At 44.6% G+C, this 15,510-nt stretch overlaps 1 protein-coding gene across 3 annotated transcripts in view; it reads left to right on the top strand.

Annotated features, from left to right (window-relative positions):
* Positions 1 to 15,510, top strand: part of DAAM1 (dishevelled associated activator of morphogenesis 1) — a 212,867-nt gene that overhangs the window by 152,635 nt on the left and 44,722 nt on the right. For all 3 annotated transcript variants that reach the window (XM_072986827.2, XM_020802503.3, XM_078383891.1), the window contains exons 6-12: positions 2,781 to 3,114; positions 3,847 to 3,957; positions 5,088 to 5,191; positions 7,072 to 7,138; positions 8,695 to 8,812; positions 13,962 to 14,100; positions 15,227 to 15,285. In XM_072986827.2, the coding sequence (XP_072842928.2) occupies positions 2,781 to 3,114; positions 3,847 to 3,957; positions 5,088 to 5,191; positions 7,072 to 7,138; positions 8,695 to 8,812; positions 13,962 to 14,100; positions 15,227 to 15,285 (932 nt within the window). The remainder of the gene's footprint in view (positions 1 to 2,780; positions 3,115 to 3,846; positions 3,958 to 5,087; positions 5,192 to 7,071; positions 7,139 to 8,694; positions 8,813 to 13,961; positions 14,101 to 15,226; positions 15,286 to 15,510) is intronic.

The raw sequence follows: 15,510 nt of genomic DNA, 5'->3' as shown, positions 1-15,510 counted from the left end.
ATATATCGGAGAACTGCACCAATGAATATGGCTGGGTCTAAAAATCTTCTAAACGTTGTATGGTTTGGCAAACCCTAACCCAGTCCTAAATAGATTTCCTCAGAAGCAGGCTTCTGTGTGACTCACTTCCAAGTATCCGGTTTGGAATCCAGGATCAATGGAGTCAATCCGGTTTCCATGCAAGCATTTGCTGTAGGTAATCTGGTTATTAGGGACGTGGTGGCGCTGCGGGCTAAACCGCAGAAGCCTGTGCTGTAGGGTCAGAAGACCAGCAGTCGTAAGATCGAATCCACACGATGGAGTGAGCTCCCATCGCTTGTCCCAGCTCCCGCCAACCTAGTGGTTCGAAAGCATGCAAATGCAAGTAGATCAGTAGAGACCCCCTCGGTGGGAAGGTAACAACGTTACATGTCTAAGTCGCACTGGCCATGTGACCACGGAAGATTGTCTTCGGACAAAACGCTGGCTCTATGGCTTGGAAACGGGGATGATCACCGCCCCCTAGAGTCGAACATGACTGGACAAAAATTGTCAAGGGGAACTTTTACCTTTACCTTTAATCTGGTTATTGCTATTTTGAAGCAGCCACTTGGCCACTGGTCTTTGTGTACAGCACTAATGGTGGACCTGAGAGAAATCTATTATTCCCAGCTACATTTCATCCCCTTCACTTGCACAGGAGTAGATTTTTCCAGCCGCTTTATCTGGTTGTATGGATTCAAGTGTGGATGTTACCACAAAAGCCTCATGCTTCCCAAATGCATCGGAGTGCATCATCCTAGTCACCACATTGCTGGGCCTCTCCACACAAGCTTAGCCTAGGAATGCGCGATCCGTGCCAGAAGCAAACTTGCAAATCTTTTCACCTGAAAACCCCTGGTTCTGCTCTTAGCATTACTTTTCAGCACTCCAGTCTGGTGGACTGTTTTTGTCAGTCTTTCTTTTCACTTGAATCCTATCAGTAATTCACACATATGTAAGAGAAGGTGATACGGGACGTGGTGGCACTGAGGGTTAAACCGCAGAAGCCTCTGTGCTGCAAGGTCGGAAGACCAGCCGTCGTGAGATCGAATCCATGCGATGGAGTGAGCTCCCGTTGCTTGTCCCAGCTCCTGCCAAGCTAGCCGTTCAAAAGCATGTAAAAATGCGAGTCAATAAATAGGAACCACCTTGGATGGAAGATAATGGTGTTCCGTGTCTAATCACGCTGGCCACGTGACCACGGAAACTGTCGTCAGACAAACGCTGGCTCTACGACTTGGAGATGGGGATGGGCACCGCCCCCTAAGTCAGACACAACTGGACTAAATGTCAAGGGGAACCTTTACCTAAGAGAGGCTGAGAAATGTGTGCTTGGCAAACAGCTGCTCTTTAGCAAGGTCCTTGTTTCGGTTGTTTGTTTGTTTATTATTATTTATTTAACATATCCCCCCCCCCTTTCCTATAGAATTGTATAAATTAACAGTCTATGAACACAGGTGCAGCATAGACTGAAAGAACTGGCGATGTTAAGCCTTGAGGAAAGAAGACTGAGAGGAGATATGACAGCATTTTTCAAATACTTGTCACACAGAGGAGAGGCGGGATCTGTTCTCAACTACTGTATCCCAGAGTGCAGGACACATAATAATAAGCTCAAGCTAAAGAAAGCAAGATTCAGGCTGAATATCAGGAAAAATGTCTTAACTGTTAGAGCAGTATGACAATGGAACCAATTTCCTCAGGAGGTGGTGAGTGCTCCAGCGCTGAAGGCATTCAAGAGAAAATTGGACAGTCATCTGTTAGATCTGCTTTTATTTGGATTCCTGCATCGAGCAGGAGGTTAGACTTGATGGCCTTATTAGACCCCTCCCAACTCGGCTATTCCATGATTTTACAGAGAATGTACCTTTGCTGGGTGTTACTTGTAATATCCCCCTAGGGCAGGGGTGGGCAATTAATTTCTATAGGGGGGCCACATGAAAAATCTCAACTGTGTTCGGGGGCCGAACCAACTTTACTTAAAAATAAAAGATAAGCAACGGATCAACTTTAGACAAAAAGCTATAAATGGCTTTGATGTTCAACTTGTTTAGTGAGAGAAATCCAGTCTGTCTTGGGCTTGAACAAGTGCTTGATCACCAGACTGGAGTGATGACCAGCGGGCCGGACAGGAGCAGCTTGCGGGCCATATGTGGCCCTCGGGCCGCACTTTGCCCAGGTCTGCCCTAGGGAGATCCAGTGTTTGAGGGGAGGGATCTAACAAAGTACAAATTGTTGTTCTATGGCGGGGCAGGGAAAGCTTATGCACCTCTAAATCAGAGGTCCCCAACCTCTGGTCTGTGGCGTGAGCCAGACCGGGTTGCAGAGACAGACCTCCCACCCCAACCCCGCACGCACTCACCCCTGCACACCTGATTTGCGCAGGCACGTGCACTCCAGCATGCCCGTGTGATTGGCGCGCCTCTGTAGCATGCCTGCACAAGCACTGCACTGCTGTTTGCGCATGCGCATGAGCGCGCACAAGCACCATGCTGTCGTTTACACATGCACGCTCATTCGCACATGCGCACAAGCATGGGGGCACCCCACCTTCCCCAGCCAGTCCATGAGGTGAAAAAGGTTGAGGACCCCTGCTCAAAATTTAGTAAGACTCTGGCACCCATCAAGCTGAGTCTGCACAGCTAAGAGTTGTGCATGATGGGAGCTGTGATCCAGCATCTACAGGGCTGAAGTTTGTCCTCTCCCTTCTAGTCATGATCATTCTTTCTGAAGTCTGCCTCCGTCACCCTTTCCGGCAGGTTTGTAACCAGATTCATTGACCTCGATGGCTTGACGTGTATTTTGAACTTCTTGAAGAGCATGGACTATGAGACTTCGGAGTCTCGAATACATACCTCTCTCATCGGATGCATCAAAGCACTGATGAACAACTCTCTAGGGAGAGCTCACGTCCTGGCCCACTCGGAGAGCATCAACGTCATCGCTCAGAGTCTGAGCACAGAAAACATCAAGACGAAAGTGGCGGTGCTGGAAATCATGGGAGCGGTGTGCCTGGTTCCCGGGGGTCACAAAAAGGTGCTGGAGGCCATGGTGCATTACCAAAAATATGCCAGCGAAAGGACTCGCTTTCAGGTATGGAGTTTCCTGTTGCTGCTTGAGTTTGTTGTGAAGTTCAGGATGAGCCCATCTTTGTGTTGCCGTGTTGCCGGTCTTTGTTTTGTATTTGGGAAGACTTGCTCTCTTGTGTTGGCAAATTGGAGCAGGACCAGCAGTTGTTGGAAGGGGTTTGCCTCTTCCAGATCCGAACAGTCCCATTTCTGCTATGTCTGTTTTTTCCGTTATGAGTAACAGCGAAGAAACCACCCTCTCGGGGAACAACGCAAGGGCAGGAGCAGAGGTGGAGGAAGCTTCTTTCCTACCCAGAGCTATCTGTAGGTCTTCTGAAACAGGGAGGAGAGGTTTAAGCGTCTGCACTTTGCATGCTGAGCGCACCGCAGTGCTTTTTTGAATTGACCGTTTGCAGAATTCCCCAGGCAGAGGTGGTCTTTCTGGTTGCGTCCAAACTCTGGCTGTTGTGAGAAGACATGGTGTGTGTGTGTGTGTGTGTGTGTGGCCTGCTTCAAATGTGCCAGGTCCCCTAGACCTATGCAAAGTTAACATCTAAGCATTTATTTATGTTCAATCTGTTTCGTGTGTGCATGCGAGAGAAAGCGATACTTCTTTAATCCTTAGTGTATAAAAAAAGAAGGAGCTGTTTTATCCTGGCAGTATTTCTTCCCTCCTCTTCTGCAACCACTAAATGTTCCTTCGGTGTTATTAATTGCTTCTCTTTTTTAAAAAAAAGAACACTCCTGTATTCCACAGACATTGATCAATGACCTGGACAGAAGTACAGGGCGATACCGGGATGAAGTGAGCCTCAAGACAGCCATTATGTCCTTTATCAATGCAGTGCTAAGCCAAGGGGCTGGAGTGGTAAGTTTGAAAGCTTGGGGACAGTGCTCTGTTGATACCAGCTGAGCAAGGAACAGGAGTCTGAGCATACCTCCTGCAATAGCGGCTGGCGTTTTCCTAGGAGTTTCCTTGCCCCTACCCCACTGACAGCAGCAGCAGCAGCTATCACACTGCTGAGAATAGTGTTGAACATTGTGAAACTGAGGGAGCAGGAAAAAGAACTACCTTAAAGAGTGGTGATAGCAGGAATTTGTCTGGGATTCCCAAGGCCCAAAACCAGTCCAGGACTCATAGTCTTTTCTCCCCGTTTGAGGAAGAATTTTGATGCTCACCTGACAACTAGGGTGCCCCACCAAAAGGTGCCTTACCAGATGACTCTGCAAATTCTTGCAGCCAATGTGCAGGAGTTGGTAAGGGTCCCAGAATGCAAGACTGCCATTGTTTCCCCCCCCCTCTCTCCGCACCTTCCTCCATATGGTCTCAAACAATATCACGTGCCAGCTGCCCGGCTGCCTTCGGAGCACTTTGCTTCTAAACGTTACACTATTTGCATAGCTGCACAAGAGGATTTTGGCCATGAGTCACATGGAACATAAAGGTTTATAATGATGAAAAGCAGATTAGAGAACAGAGTAAGAAGAGGAGTACCATATTTTTCCGTGTATAAGACGCCCCCATGTATAAGACGCCCCCCACTTTTCTAATCCAAAATTAAGATATCTAACTGGGGCTTAGCAAGTGTAGGGGGGAAAGGATAAAAGCCCTGCAGGATCACTTTGATCCCTTTCCCCTCTACTTGTTTTTGTTCTCTCCTCAACTTATTTCCATGTATAAGACGAACCTCAATTTTTAGTCTAAAAATTTTAGACAAAAGTATAGTTGTATACTTGGAAAAATACGGTAGCTGCGCCCGTAGTTACCTTCCCTTCCTAAATCCTAGATGTCATCCTATTTCATCCACTTATCTACCCATGCAGGTAGTGGTAAACTCCAAGAATTGAGTTTAAGAGTCTTCCCTCCTTTAAGGGTCTTCCCTCCCCTCTTAAACAAATCTTAAGTGACAGGGCTGCTCCAAATGTACAATGGTCTAAAAGGTTTGTTCTAGCATTGCCATCTTTTTTAAAATTCTACCTTCCTCTCCTCTCTTGCAGGAGAGTCTGGACTTCAGACTCCATCTTAGATATGAATTCCTCATGCTTGGCATCCAGCCAGTAATTGACAAATTGAGAGAGCATGAGAACTCCACATTAGATAGGTAAGTGCTTGCTTGATCAGGACAGCCAGGCCTGTATGTTGCTGTTATTTCCTTTGCCTCTTCTTTTCCTCTGTCTCGATACTGGATTTTGTGCCTTAATAGAAACAAAAAGGGCATTTCAGTGTAGCTTAAGGCTGAAACTTCCCAACTGCAGGTTGCTTAAATACACTGTCTAGAGCCAGTAGATGTAGCCATGTTCACGTCTTACAAAATGCTTTATGGTTGGTGTCTTCTCTCTGCTTCCCTAAAGAAACAAACAAAATCAGCCTGATGGTGTTCATTTATGGGTACCCTTTAGCCACCAGTTGTCTCCCCATTGTGCTTACCATGCAAATGGTTTGTTAAGCCACTGTTAATAGCAAATGGTTTGTTAAGCCACTGTTAATAGCAAATCATTTCTTAAGTCAATTAAACAATCGAGGTTTTGTTTTTAGCTTCCCCCCCCCCTGTAATTTTGTTCAAAATCACAATTCCTTCTCCTGACTGTGAGGGGAAGCGGGAGTGCCCAAGCCTTAAACTTTCCCTGAGTTTACGGAGATTCATGCATGTAGTGCTTAATCCTGTTTTCGTATGATGTGCAAACTGGCCCAGTGAGAGCCAGAAGAAGAGTGGGTTTTATGCACCATCTGCTTAGAGGGAAGGAACAAACACATATAACATTTGGGTCAAAAATGAATTCAAATCTCAGTTCTGCTCTGTATGTGCTGGAGCAGACTTGACTGTTACTCAGATTACTTTTCTAGAAACCACTTCTACACTACTCTGCTAACATTTGGAACAACACGAACACTTGAATGGAACTGACCTTCTAGTCCTAACCATGGATGGAATCATTGCTCTTCAACCCCCGCCCCCCCCAGTTGAAATTTCGGTTGGAATTAAGGCTTTGCAGAGTGGTTATAGGGATATATTTACATAAGGACTGTAAACTAGAGATGGGGCCGAATATAAAAACGGATCGGCTTTTTTGACGAAAATAGCCGATTCATTAAATATTTGTCCCTTCATATTTGTGGGTTCCAGAGACGCCCACAAATACGAAGGGACAAATAATTACCCATTTTCATTTGTCCTTCGTATTACAAAAAATCCAAACAAACCATTCTACCTGCCACCCGCCAATCAACTGATTGGTGGCCGATAGGCAGCCACCCACCCCACAGCCCGCCCACCCCCCCAGCCTACCTCCCTATCCCCACCGACACCCCCTTACCTTAATCGCCACTGCCGAGGTCTTCATCTGGCCTCCCAGCCATGACATGTAAAAAGGGGGACTGGCTGCCCTTTTCAAAGATGGCAGCTGTGGCCTCATTTAGTGTAGGGAATCAAGGCTGCCCTTTGCAAAGACAGCAGCTGCAGCTTGCTTGCCCTAAATGAAGCCGCAGCTGCCATCTTTGCAAAGGGCAGCTAGTCTCCCTTTTTACATACCATGGCTGGGAAGCCAGATGAAGATCCCGGCAGCGGCGATTAAGGTAAGGGGGTGTTGGTGGCTAAGGTAGGGAGAGGAAGGTGTAGGGGGTAGGCTGTTGGGGGGGTGGCTGTGCTGGGAGTAGCTTCCTATTGGCCACTGATCCGCTGATTGGCAGCTAGTAGGCAGAACATTGTTTTTTAAATAATAGAAGGGGGTATTGGTGGGGTGTGTGTGTTTTTTTAAATAACCCCTCAGAAATCAACGAATAACTTTGTTATTCGTCGCTTCATGGGGGCAACATCGTCGTGAGTCGTCCCCATCTCTCCTGTAAACCCTTCTGAATGAAATGCCAATAAATGGCTCACTTCCTTGAGTCTAAGTCTCAGAAGAGCCTTTTCAAATCTCTGGACAAAACTCAACGCAACAAATCCATTTCCAGTTCACTCTTTTTTCTTTTTCTCCTTTCCAGGCATTTAGACTTTTTTGAAATGCTCCGAAATGAAGATGAATTGGAGTTTGCCAAAAGGTTTGAGCTGGTATGTATAGATGCCAACTTCTTGAGTGTGTGTATGTTTTTTGTGGGGAGGGGAGGTTGTTTGTTTGCTTTTGATAGGGAAGGGGGAATGAAAAAAGCAGCATTCTAGCAAACTGAAAAGGGTCACGTTAAGAAGAAAACCAGCGCCTCAGCTGTTCTGCTACGATCATTGGAAACATTTCCAAAATGGTTAAGAGACTTTCCAAGAAACATTTTCATGAAACTACCTTCCCTCTTAAGCTCCCTCCCTGTCATTTTGGCATAGCACCATTATAAAGGAATCCCATCTCCTCTAGGGATGGGAAATGTATTTCCCTCTAGATGTGGTTGAATTTTTTATTCCCATCATTCCTTATTCTTGTTTCTGCTGACTAAGGGCTGATGGGAGCAGCATTCCTAAAACATCTGGAGGTTTACCACTTTTTCGCTCCTCTTTCCCCTTGGTGTAATGTATGTGTGCGTGTGTGAACCATGATATTGCAGTACTGAAAATCCAATATGAACTTGATTAATGCCATAAAAGCAACGTCTACATCCTGTTTTGGATGGATGACTGACATTTGGGTTGTTTAAACAACTGTGTTCACTGTCGTATCTTAGAATTCAAAGGCATTCACAAAGTCATTGTTTGCTGTGGTCGATATCCTTACGTGAACATTTTGCCATGTTCTGTTACATTTTGTACCTTGCCCCAAATTTAGAAAGTTACTTTTACATGTACTGTATTTGTGAAGGCTTTCACGGCCGGGATCTAATGGCTGTTGTGGGTTTTTCGGACTCTTTGGCCGTTTTCTGAAGGTTGTTCTTCCTGACGTTCGCCAGTCTCTGTGGCCGGCATCTTCAGAGGGCAGGAGTCGGAACTCTGTCTGTGCTCTGGTGCAGTTTGTTTGGATAGTTGTTTGGATAGTAGTTTGTTTGGACAAACTGCACCAGAGCACAGCGTTCTGACTCCTGTCCTCTGAAGTTGCCGGCCGCAGAGACTGTTGAAACGTCAGGAAGAACAACCTTCAGAACACAGCCAAAGAGCCCGAAAAACCCACAACAACCATTAATTTTAAATGTTATTTGATGTGGAACTCTCTGTCACACACACACACACTCACACACACACACCATTAGTTCATTAGCATTCAGGCTCAATTGTTCTTTTGCCTGTTACATTGCTTTGGAAGGATGACCCCTTAGGATTAATAGCTGCATGGCATAAAACTCTGAAAAATTCTATTAAAAGTACCTAAAATGCCCTTTAAAACTAACTGGAAACCCCCTGGGTGGGGGGAAAACCCACCAAATCAACCTTATTCCCACTTGTTACATTATTTCTGTAAATGTAACTAACTTAGTTATACTCTACTAACAAAAAAAAGTACTGTAACAAGATACAGATAATTGCTTGCAGGGTCTGACCTTGGCTACCCATACATTTTTTAAAAAGACCTAATTTGAACAGAGATGTTCTTCAGGAATAGAAGCAGTTGTGTCTTTCTCTGGGAATGATGGCTCGTTATTCTCTACTAAACTTAATTTCCATGATTTCTCCCCACTACAATAACAAAGGTCCATATAGACACAAAAAGTGCAACTCAGATGTTCGAGCTCACGAGAAAAAGACTGACTCATTCGGAAGCATACCCGCACTTTATGTCTATCCTTCACCACTGTCTCCAGATGCCTTGTGAGTAAACATGTCTTTTTCTCTTCCCGTTCTCTTCGCTGAGTTTTGGAAATGGGGAATATGTCCGTGAATGTCTTTTGCAAACCATTTTTTTGTACTGTGGATTGGTTACTCTCACAGGTTACTGCTATCACTCTTGCCTTTTTTCTTAATATTTGGGAAGGAAGGAAGGAGCTGATGATGGGTGGAAGGAAGGAAGGAGCTGGTGATGGATGGATGGATGGATGGATGGATGGATGGATGGATGGAAGGAAGGAAGGAAGGAAGGAAGGAAGGAAGGAAGGAAGGAAGGAAGGAAGGAAGGAAGGAAGGAAGGAAGGAAGGAAGGAAGGAAGGAAGGAGCGAGCTGGTGATGGGTGGAAGGAAGGAAGGAAATATTTCCTTTTCTTGATTTTTCAGTTTGGCCTCTTTTCAATGCCTGTTTTACTTGGAACTTATAGTCAGAACCTGGTTTAGGAGCTTGTCATCCTAAAGCAGGTGTAGGAGACCATGACCACTCACAAATGTTTTTGGACTTAATTCCTTTATCCTTGTAGGTTGGGGCTTCTGGGGCGTTAAACTAGAGTGAATGGTTCCCCATCCGTTATTCTTATATGGAGATACAAAGTTTTGTATAATACATTGACAGTGTACAGTCAAGTTACATTCATGAACAAGGCTAAAGGGGCTTGGGAAAAAGATTCTAAGGCAAGAGGAAGGCCACATCCCCAAGCCCTATCAGGCTTGCTTCAGCCAAGCAGAGTTTGGAAACGCAGCCCAAGTTTTCCATGTTTATTTTCTTTGGTCGCTGCTCTCCCTGCCCTAATCCTAGAACTGCAGAGATGGAAGGAAGCTTAAGGGTCATTGAGTCTGACCCCTGCCAAGGAGGCACAAGTGGGGTGAATCGAACTCCCAACCTCTGGCTCAGCAGCCAGAGACCTCCATCATGGAGCGATCTAGCAGTTCTCTAGCAGCTCTTTCCTCCCATGGGGCCCCAGTGGAAGAGAGAGATGAGTGTGTCCATTCCCGAGCCAGGGGTGCTTTCCCTTTAATCAATGGGTGCGTTGAAGGAGTAAGAAGGTCTCCCCACAATATGCCCCTGTTTTTTCCGCCATTGTCCTTGGCATGCCAGCTATGGAACAGCAGCAAGGATAACAGTTTTTTCATCTGCAGTAGCAAAGTTTGTGAAAGCAGTAGTTCATTCTCCTGAGACAGAGAAGGTGATCCACTTCATCTTGTGTCCATCCGACATCCTTCTGGGATTTTTTAAAAGACTAATATTGTTATTCACTGCATATTTAACTTATTGGTTACATTTGCCTCCCAGTTTCCCTCCAGTGAGCTCTACATGGGAAAAAATTGAACTCGGACCCCTGTTTTATTCTGCCGAGCCTATGAAGTGGGCCAAGCCGAGGGAGGGAGAGAGATTGGTCAATGGTTCCTCCTTGCGTTTCTGAGCTTAAGGAGAATTCGAACTTGAATCTCGTGAACTCCCAGACCAACGCTCTTAACTATTACATGGACGTTCAGGTCGCAAGAACACAATAAAAAGTATCACAGCTCTGAGAATATTAACACAGGAATATTTTTGAAATACCTAAGAAGTGAGATAACTTTTTCTCTAAACAATCAATATTTCTTGGGAGCCTTTCAATTGCTCGATGGCATGAGGTGGTGCCATAGAAGCTTTCTCCTGAAATATTAATAAACATACGTTGCTTCCACACTGTTGGCAGATGAAGAGGTGCACTGGACTAAATCTTGACACCCCTGTATGTGTTAATTCCGATCTGCCTCAGTGTTCTCTTCTGGCAGGACCCTCCCAAGTCTTGTTGGGTTGCAACCTCCCCCAACTCTAGGCAGCTTAAGCCAGTGACAAGTAATGCTCAGAGTTGCAGGCCCACTAGATCTAGAGCATTGCATTTTGCTCATCCTTGATGTACAATTTTGCATTCTTGAGTTGCCCAAGGAGGCGTATGCTACGTACTTGCAAACTGAAAAAGCCATCCACGGATGGCTTCCACTGGCAGAAGAAGAAGGTTGAGCCATCTGTACCTCTTTCTGCTTCCCTCTCTCACCTTTGTGCTACCTCTCATGCTTTTCCGGGGAGTTACTCAACCCCCAGATTGTATTTTCAGCAGTGATCGGGCAATAAAAATGGGAAAAATTTGTCTCCGAACCCCTGTCTCCACTTGGCTGGTGTGAGTTCCATTGAAGGAATGCTGAATCCAAGCTATTGACTTTTCTGACCACATAAGAGGAAGCTTAAATTGATTAGATAGAGTTCTTTTCCCTCTTAATAACACAGCTGGTATCCCATTTCAAGCAATAAATTTCTTCCCCAGCTAAAACAATGTGTGCAGCACAGTTTGATAAGCAAGATTCCCCCCCTCTGCAAACCCCTGGAGCTTTCAAGAAATATGCTCTCACTGGGCTGTCATTGCAATCAACTATGTGAAGGATTTTCTCAGTTGTATTCAGCGGCTGCGAATTGGCCTGTGCTTTTGGAGAAGTCTAAGCAATTGTTCAGCCTCTTGTGTGATTTCCTGCACTGGTATTTGCGCGCTGGGCAAACCCAGAATCCTTTTGTTTCGCTAAACCACCTGTTTCTAACACGTCACTTTGCCCTTTACATCCATGGCCATAATTGTCTTGCGGTTGGTTCTGAGAAAGGCCTCACCTTTTTTCTCTCCATGGTTCACCTGCACTTCATGGTTTCTCAAATGCACAGAGGTGCACAAAACACCTGCCATAATTGGAAAGGTATTTTGAGAGATGCCACATTCCTTCTCCTACCTCTGCCAAAAAAAGTCCCCGAAGTGCTGAGTCAGATGTTTCACATAATTGACAACAGCTTTCACATGAGTTTGCTTTCAAAACATGAAGCAGTATTCTACTTAATACCGTATCACCTGAAATACTTCAGTACAGTGGTGCTTCGCACAACGATTGCTTCATACAATGATGAATTCACACAGCGATGGGTTTCTTTGAGGAATTTCCCCCGTCGTTTAACGATGTTCTCTATGGGGGAATTTCACTTAACGATGTCCCTTTTTCGCTCCTGTAAAAGTGTCTTAAACTGTTAGAAACCTGTTTTAAATGGTTGCAATCGTTAGCCCACCTCCTGAACCCTATGCAAACTTAATTTGGTGTTGTTCTGAGTCGTTGTTAATTTTTGGTGATTTTTTAAATTCTCCATTGAAAGCCTTTGAATGGTCCGTTCAAAGGCTTTCAATGGAGAAAACAAAAAATCACCAAAAATTAACGAAGACTCAGAACAACACCAAATTAAGTTTGCATAGGTTTCAGGAGGTGGGCTAATGATTGCAAGCAGTAATCTGTTCCAATTGGAATGGATTAACCGGTTTTCAATGCATTCCTATGGGAAATGGTGTTTCACTTAACGATGTTTTCACATAACGATTTTTTTAATGGAACCAATTAACATCGTTAAGCGAGGCACCACTGTATATGTTGCTGATACAGAATCCAAGTGTTATCCTATCTTGTTTTCCTAGCCCTATTTTTTGCTTTTAAAAAATCAGGCATTTCTGGGTACAGATGGAGGTGTGCCACATACTTGTGTTTTGTCGTGCTCCCTCTCAAAGTTTGGCTTGTAAATGTTATGGTGCCGTCAAGTCAGAACTGACTTGTAGCAACCCTAATAGAGCTTTCAAGGTAAGTGAGATATTAAGGGAGTGGTTTTACCCGTTATGCACCCCCAGTGGACTTCCATGGCTGAGCAGGGATGTGAACCAACGTTCCCTCTAATATTCAGCCCCACAAGCACACCCGTGTGTGGGGTTCCATTGCAACTGGAATCACAGAGGCTGGAAATGAACACTGTGGGTCCATGGAGGAGAAGGAGGAGGAGCCTTGAGAGAAGGGAGGTGGAGTTGTGCGCACTTGCACAGCCATGCACCTTAGAGGGAGCCTGGATGTGAACCCAAGCCTCCTGATTCCTAGTCCATCACTGTATCTATTACACCACACTTGGTATCCAGAGTGCATCTACGTTTCCATTTTCTAAGATGACTTATTAAGTGGCTGCCATGGTGACAGGAAAGGAGGGGGGGTGTCATAAGTTCAGACGAAGATGGCCTGGAATCAGAGGGGTTAATTACAGCTTAGGAAAACGCTAGGCTATTAGTACCACAGACAGCTGAATCACTGCCAGATTCTCCTCCCCCACTAGCCAGAGTGAGAGTTGAGCTTCGGCAGAGACTCACAATACAGAGGTCTGAGGTTCGCAGGAGTGCTTCTCACAGGAACATCGGGATGACGAGCCCAGAGTTTTAACAGGATGGAATGTTTCTAGGAATTAGGTGATTGCTGCTGCTATATAATTTGTACCCAGAGGCTTGAAAGCAAGAAGTCAGTTCCCTGGCTCGCGTCCACGCTCCTGCTTATCTTGAGCCTTGCTCTCTTCTTTGGCTTTCGGACTCTGGCTTTTGATTACGGTTCGTGTTTTGGCTTTGACAATTTGGCATCTGTTTTGTATCTCCCGGACTTCTGACCTTGGACTGGCTTGTTGGACTTTCGCCTGCTGAATCCCCTAGGAACGTCACAGAGGGAGTGCAAATATGTTGTGTGCACGCACACACGCGCACACACACAGAGATATCTTGGGATGCCATGGTTGTCTTCTAATCCTACATTCATTTCTATATTTCTATTCCTGAAAAGAGCCTAACCAGTGGTTAAACTGCATTATTGCAGCCCAGACTCTGCTCAAGACCCAGGTTCAATCCCAGGCAGCCAGTTTGAGGTTGACTCAGCCTTCTATTCTTCTGAGTTCGGTAAACTGAGTACCCACCTTGCTGGACGAGCAATGTGTAGACTGCATAGTTATGTTGTAAACCACCCAGAGAGTGATTTAGCATTATGGGGCGGTATATCAGCAGCACACTTTGCTCTTTTTTTTGCTTTGAATGCCCACCATCCTGATCCTGAGATTGACTACAGCATGGCTCTTAACAACCGGTATTGTTAATAACTGGTACTGAAATTGTAAAGAGCCCCTTCCAAGTGCTTCTTTAATCCCATTACCCCATTCCCACGAAAGAGCTGGTTATTGAGTGAGCTAGACTTCAGATGTGATGCTCGGATGTCCTTGGCTTTGAGCAATCTCTCTTCATCATTGCTCTGTCGTCTTTTTCATTTGCAGATAAGAGGAACGGCAACACCGTCCAGTATTGGTTGCTTCTGGACCGTATTATACAACAGATAGTTATTCAGAATGACAAAGGGCAGGACCCGGATTCAACACCTTTGGAGAACTTTAATATTAAAAATGTTGTCCGAATGTAAGAACTCTTGATTTTTCCCTCTGAATCGTTGACATAGATCTTTTTTAAAATTCTTATTTAATCATTCATTGCATTAAATTATTTATTGCATAAGATTTCTTAGTTTTGTAAGCTGCTTTGAGTCCTCTTTATCAAGAGAAAGGTGGCCTATATAAGTGAGACAAATAAGTTGGTTTTGCTTTGCTTTTTCATTTACTCGTTTGTTTGCTTTTCTTTTATAAACAACGCAGCCGTTAAAATAGGAATTTTTCTACTTTCTTGAGTTGGAAACGGGACACCCAGTGAAATCATTTCACCTTTTGTTATGTGTCAATAATAGCAAATGTGTGCCCATGATTGTTACAACTATAAATTATATTTTGCTAGCAGTTTCTCATGCTTGTTGTTGAGCAATATGGCAAAAAACTAGGATTCTAGATGGATCAGGTCAAAGGTCGATCTAGTCCATCATCCTGTTTTCCCTATAAGTCAATATATTGCCTCCCGGTTCTTCATATTGCTCTTCCTGCATAGCTGGCATTTTGTGGTGTACTGCCTCTGAACTGGAGGTTCGTTTTAAACTCATCATGGAAAATAACTTCTGATAGCATTAGCATTCTGAATCAGAGCAGCTCCATATGCTGTAGCAAGGTATTCCATAAGTTAATTATGTATTGTTAATTAAAACTATAGAAATCTCTTCAGGAAATGAACATTTTTTTTCATCTCCCACGACCCGACCCACTGCCATTTGTGGGGTGGTGAAGTCACCAAGTGGGGTGCATAAGTTCCTTCTAGTTGAGTAATACATTTGCTATCCTCAAATGAAAGATCTGTGTACATTTCGCATGCCGTCATTTTATAGCTGGCCCCTTCACTCCAGACAGTAATGTTGGTGAACATTCCATAGGCTACCTATTATGAACAGCTTCCAAGGGAGTGGCATATAAGTGGGGCTGGGGGTGAAACCTTGCCATTATAAAACTTTTCTGTGGGAGGGAAATGAACTAATTGAACAAATACATATGGATGCAATCTTCTGGGATTTGACCTAATCATTGTTTTGGGATTTTTCAAAGTCTTGTGCTTGATTAAGTATGCGATGCTTGCTGTTTTCATGAGGAATCACACTCTTCTTTTCTAGGTTGGTTAATGAAAATGAAGTGAAACAATGGAAAGAGCAAGCAGAAAAAATGAGAAAAGGTGAATTAAAAAAAAATACACACACATTGTGGTGGCCAAAGGAGGATATAGCTGTTGGGTAGCCATAGCAATGGCGTGCTCTGGTCCATGAGGGTCACGAAGAGTCGGACACGACTAAATGACAACAACAAACCATAGCAACTGGGATCTCCAATTTACCCAAGATTTTTTCAAATCTCTGTGTATTTTTCATCCATTGTTGTTCTGCAACACTTCAAGTTAGCA

Source organism: Pogona vitticeps, chromosome 1, assembly GCF_051106095.1.
Source record: "Pogona vitticeps strain Pit_001003342236 chromosome 1, PviZW2.1, whole genome shotgun sequence".
Lineage (NCBI taxonomy): Eukaryota > Metazoa > Chordata > Lepidosauria > Squamata > Agamidae > Pogona > Pogona vitticeps.
Note: the sequence above shows the minus strand (reverse complement) of the source record. Positions and strands in the feature narration are given on the sequence as shown.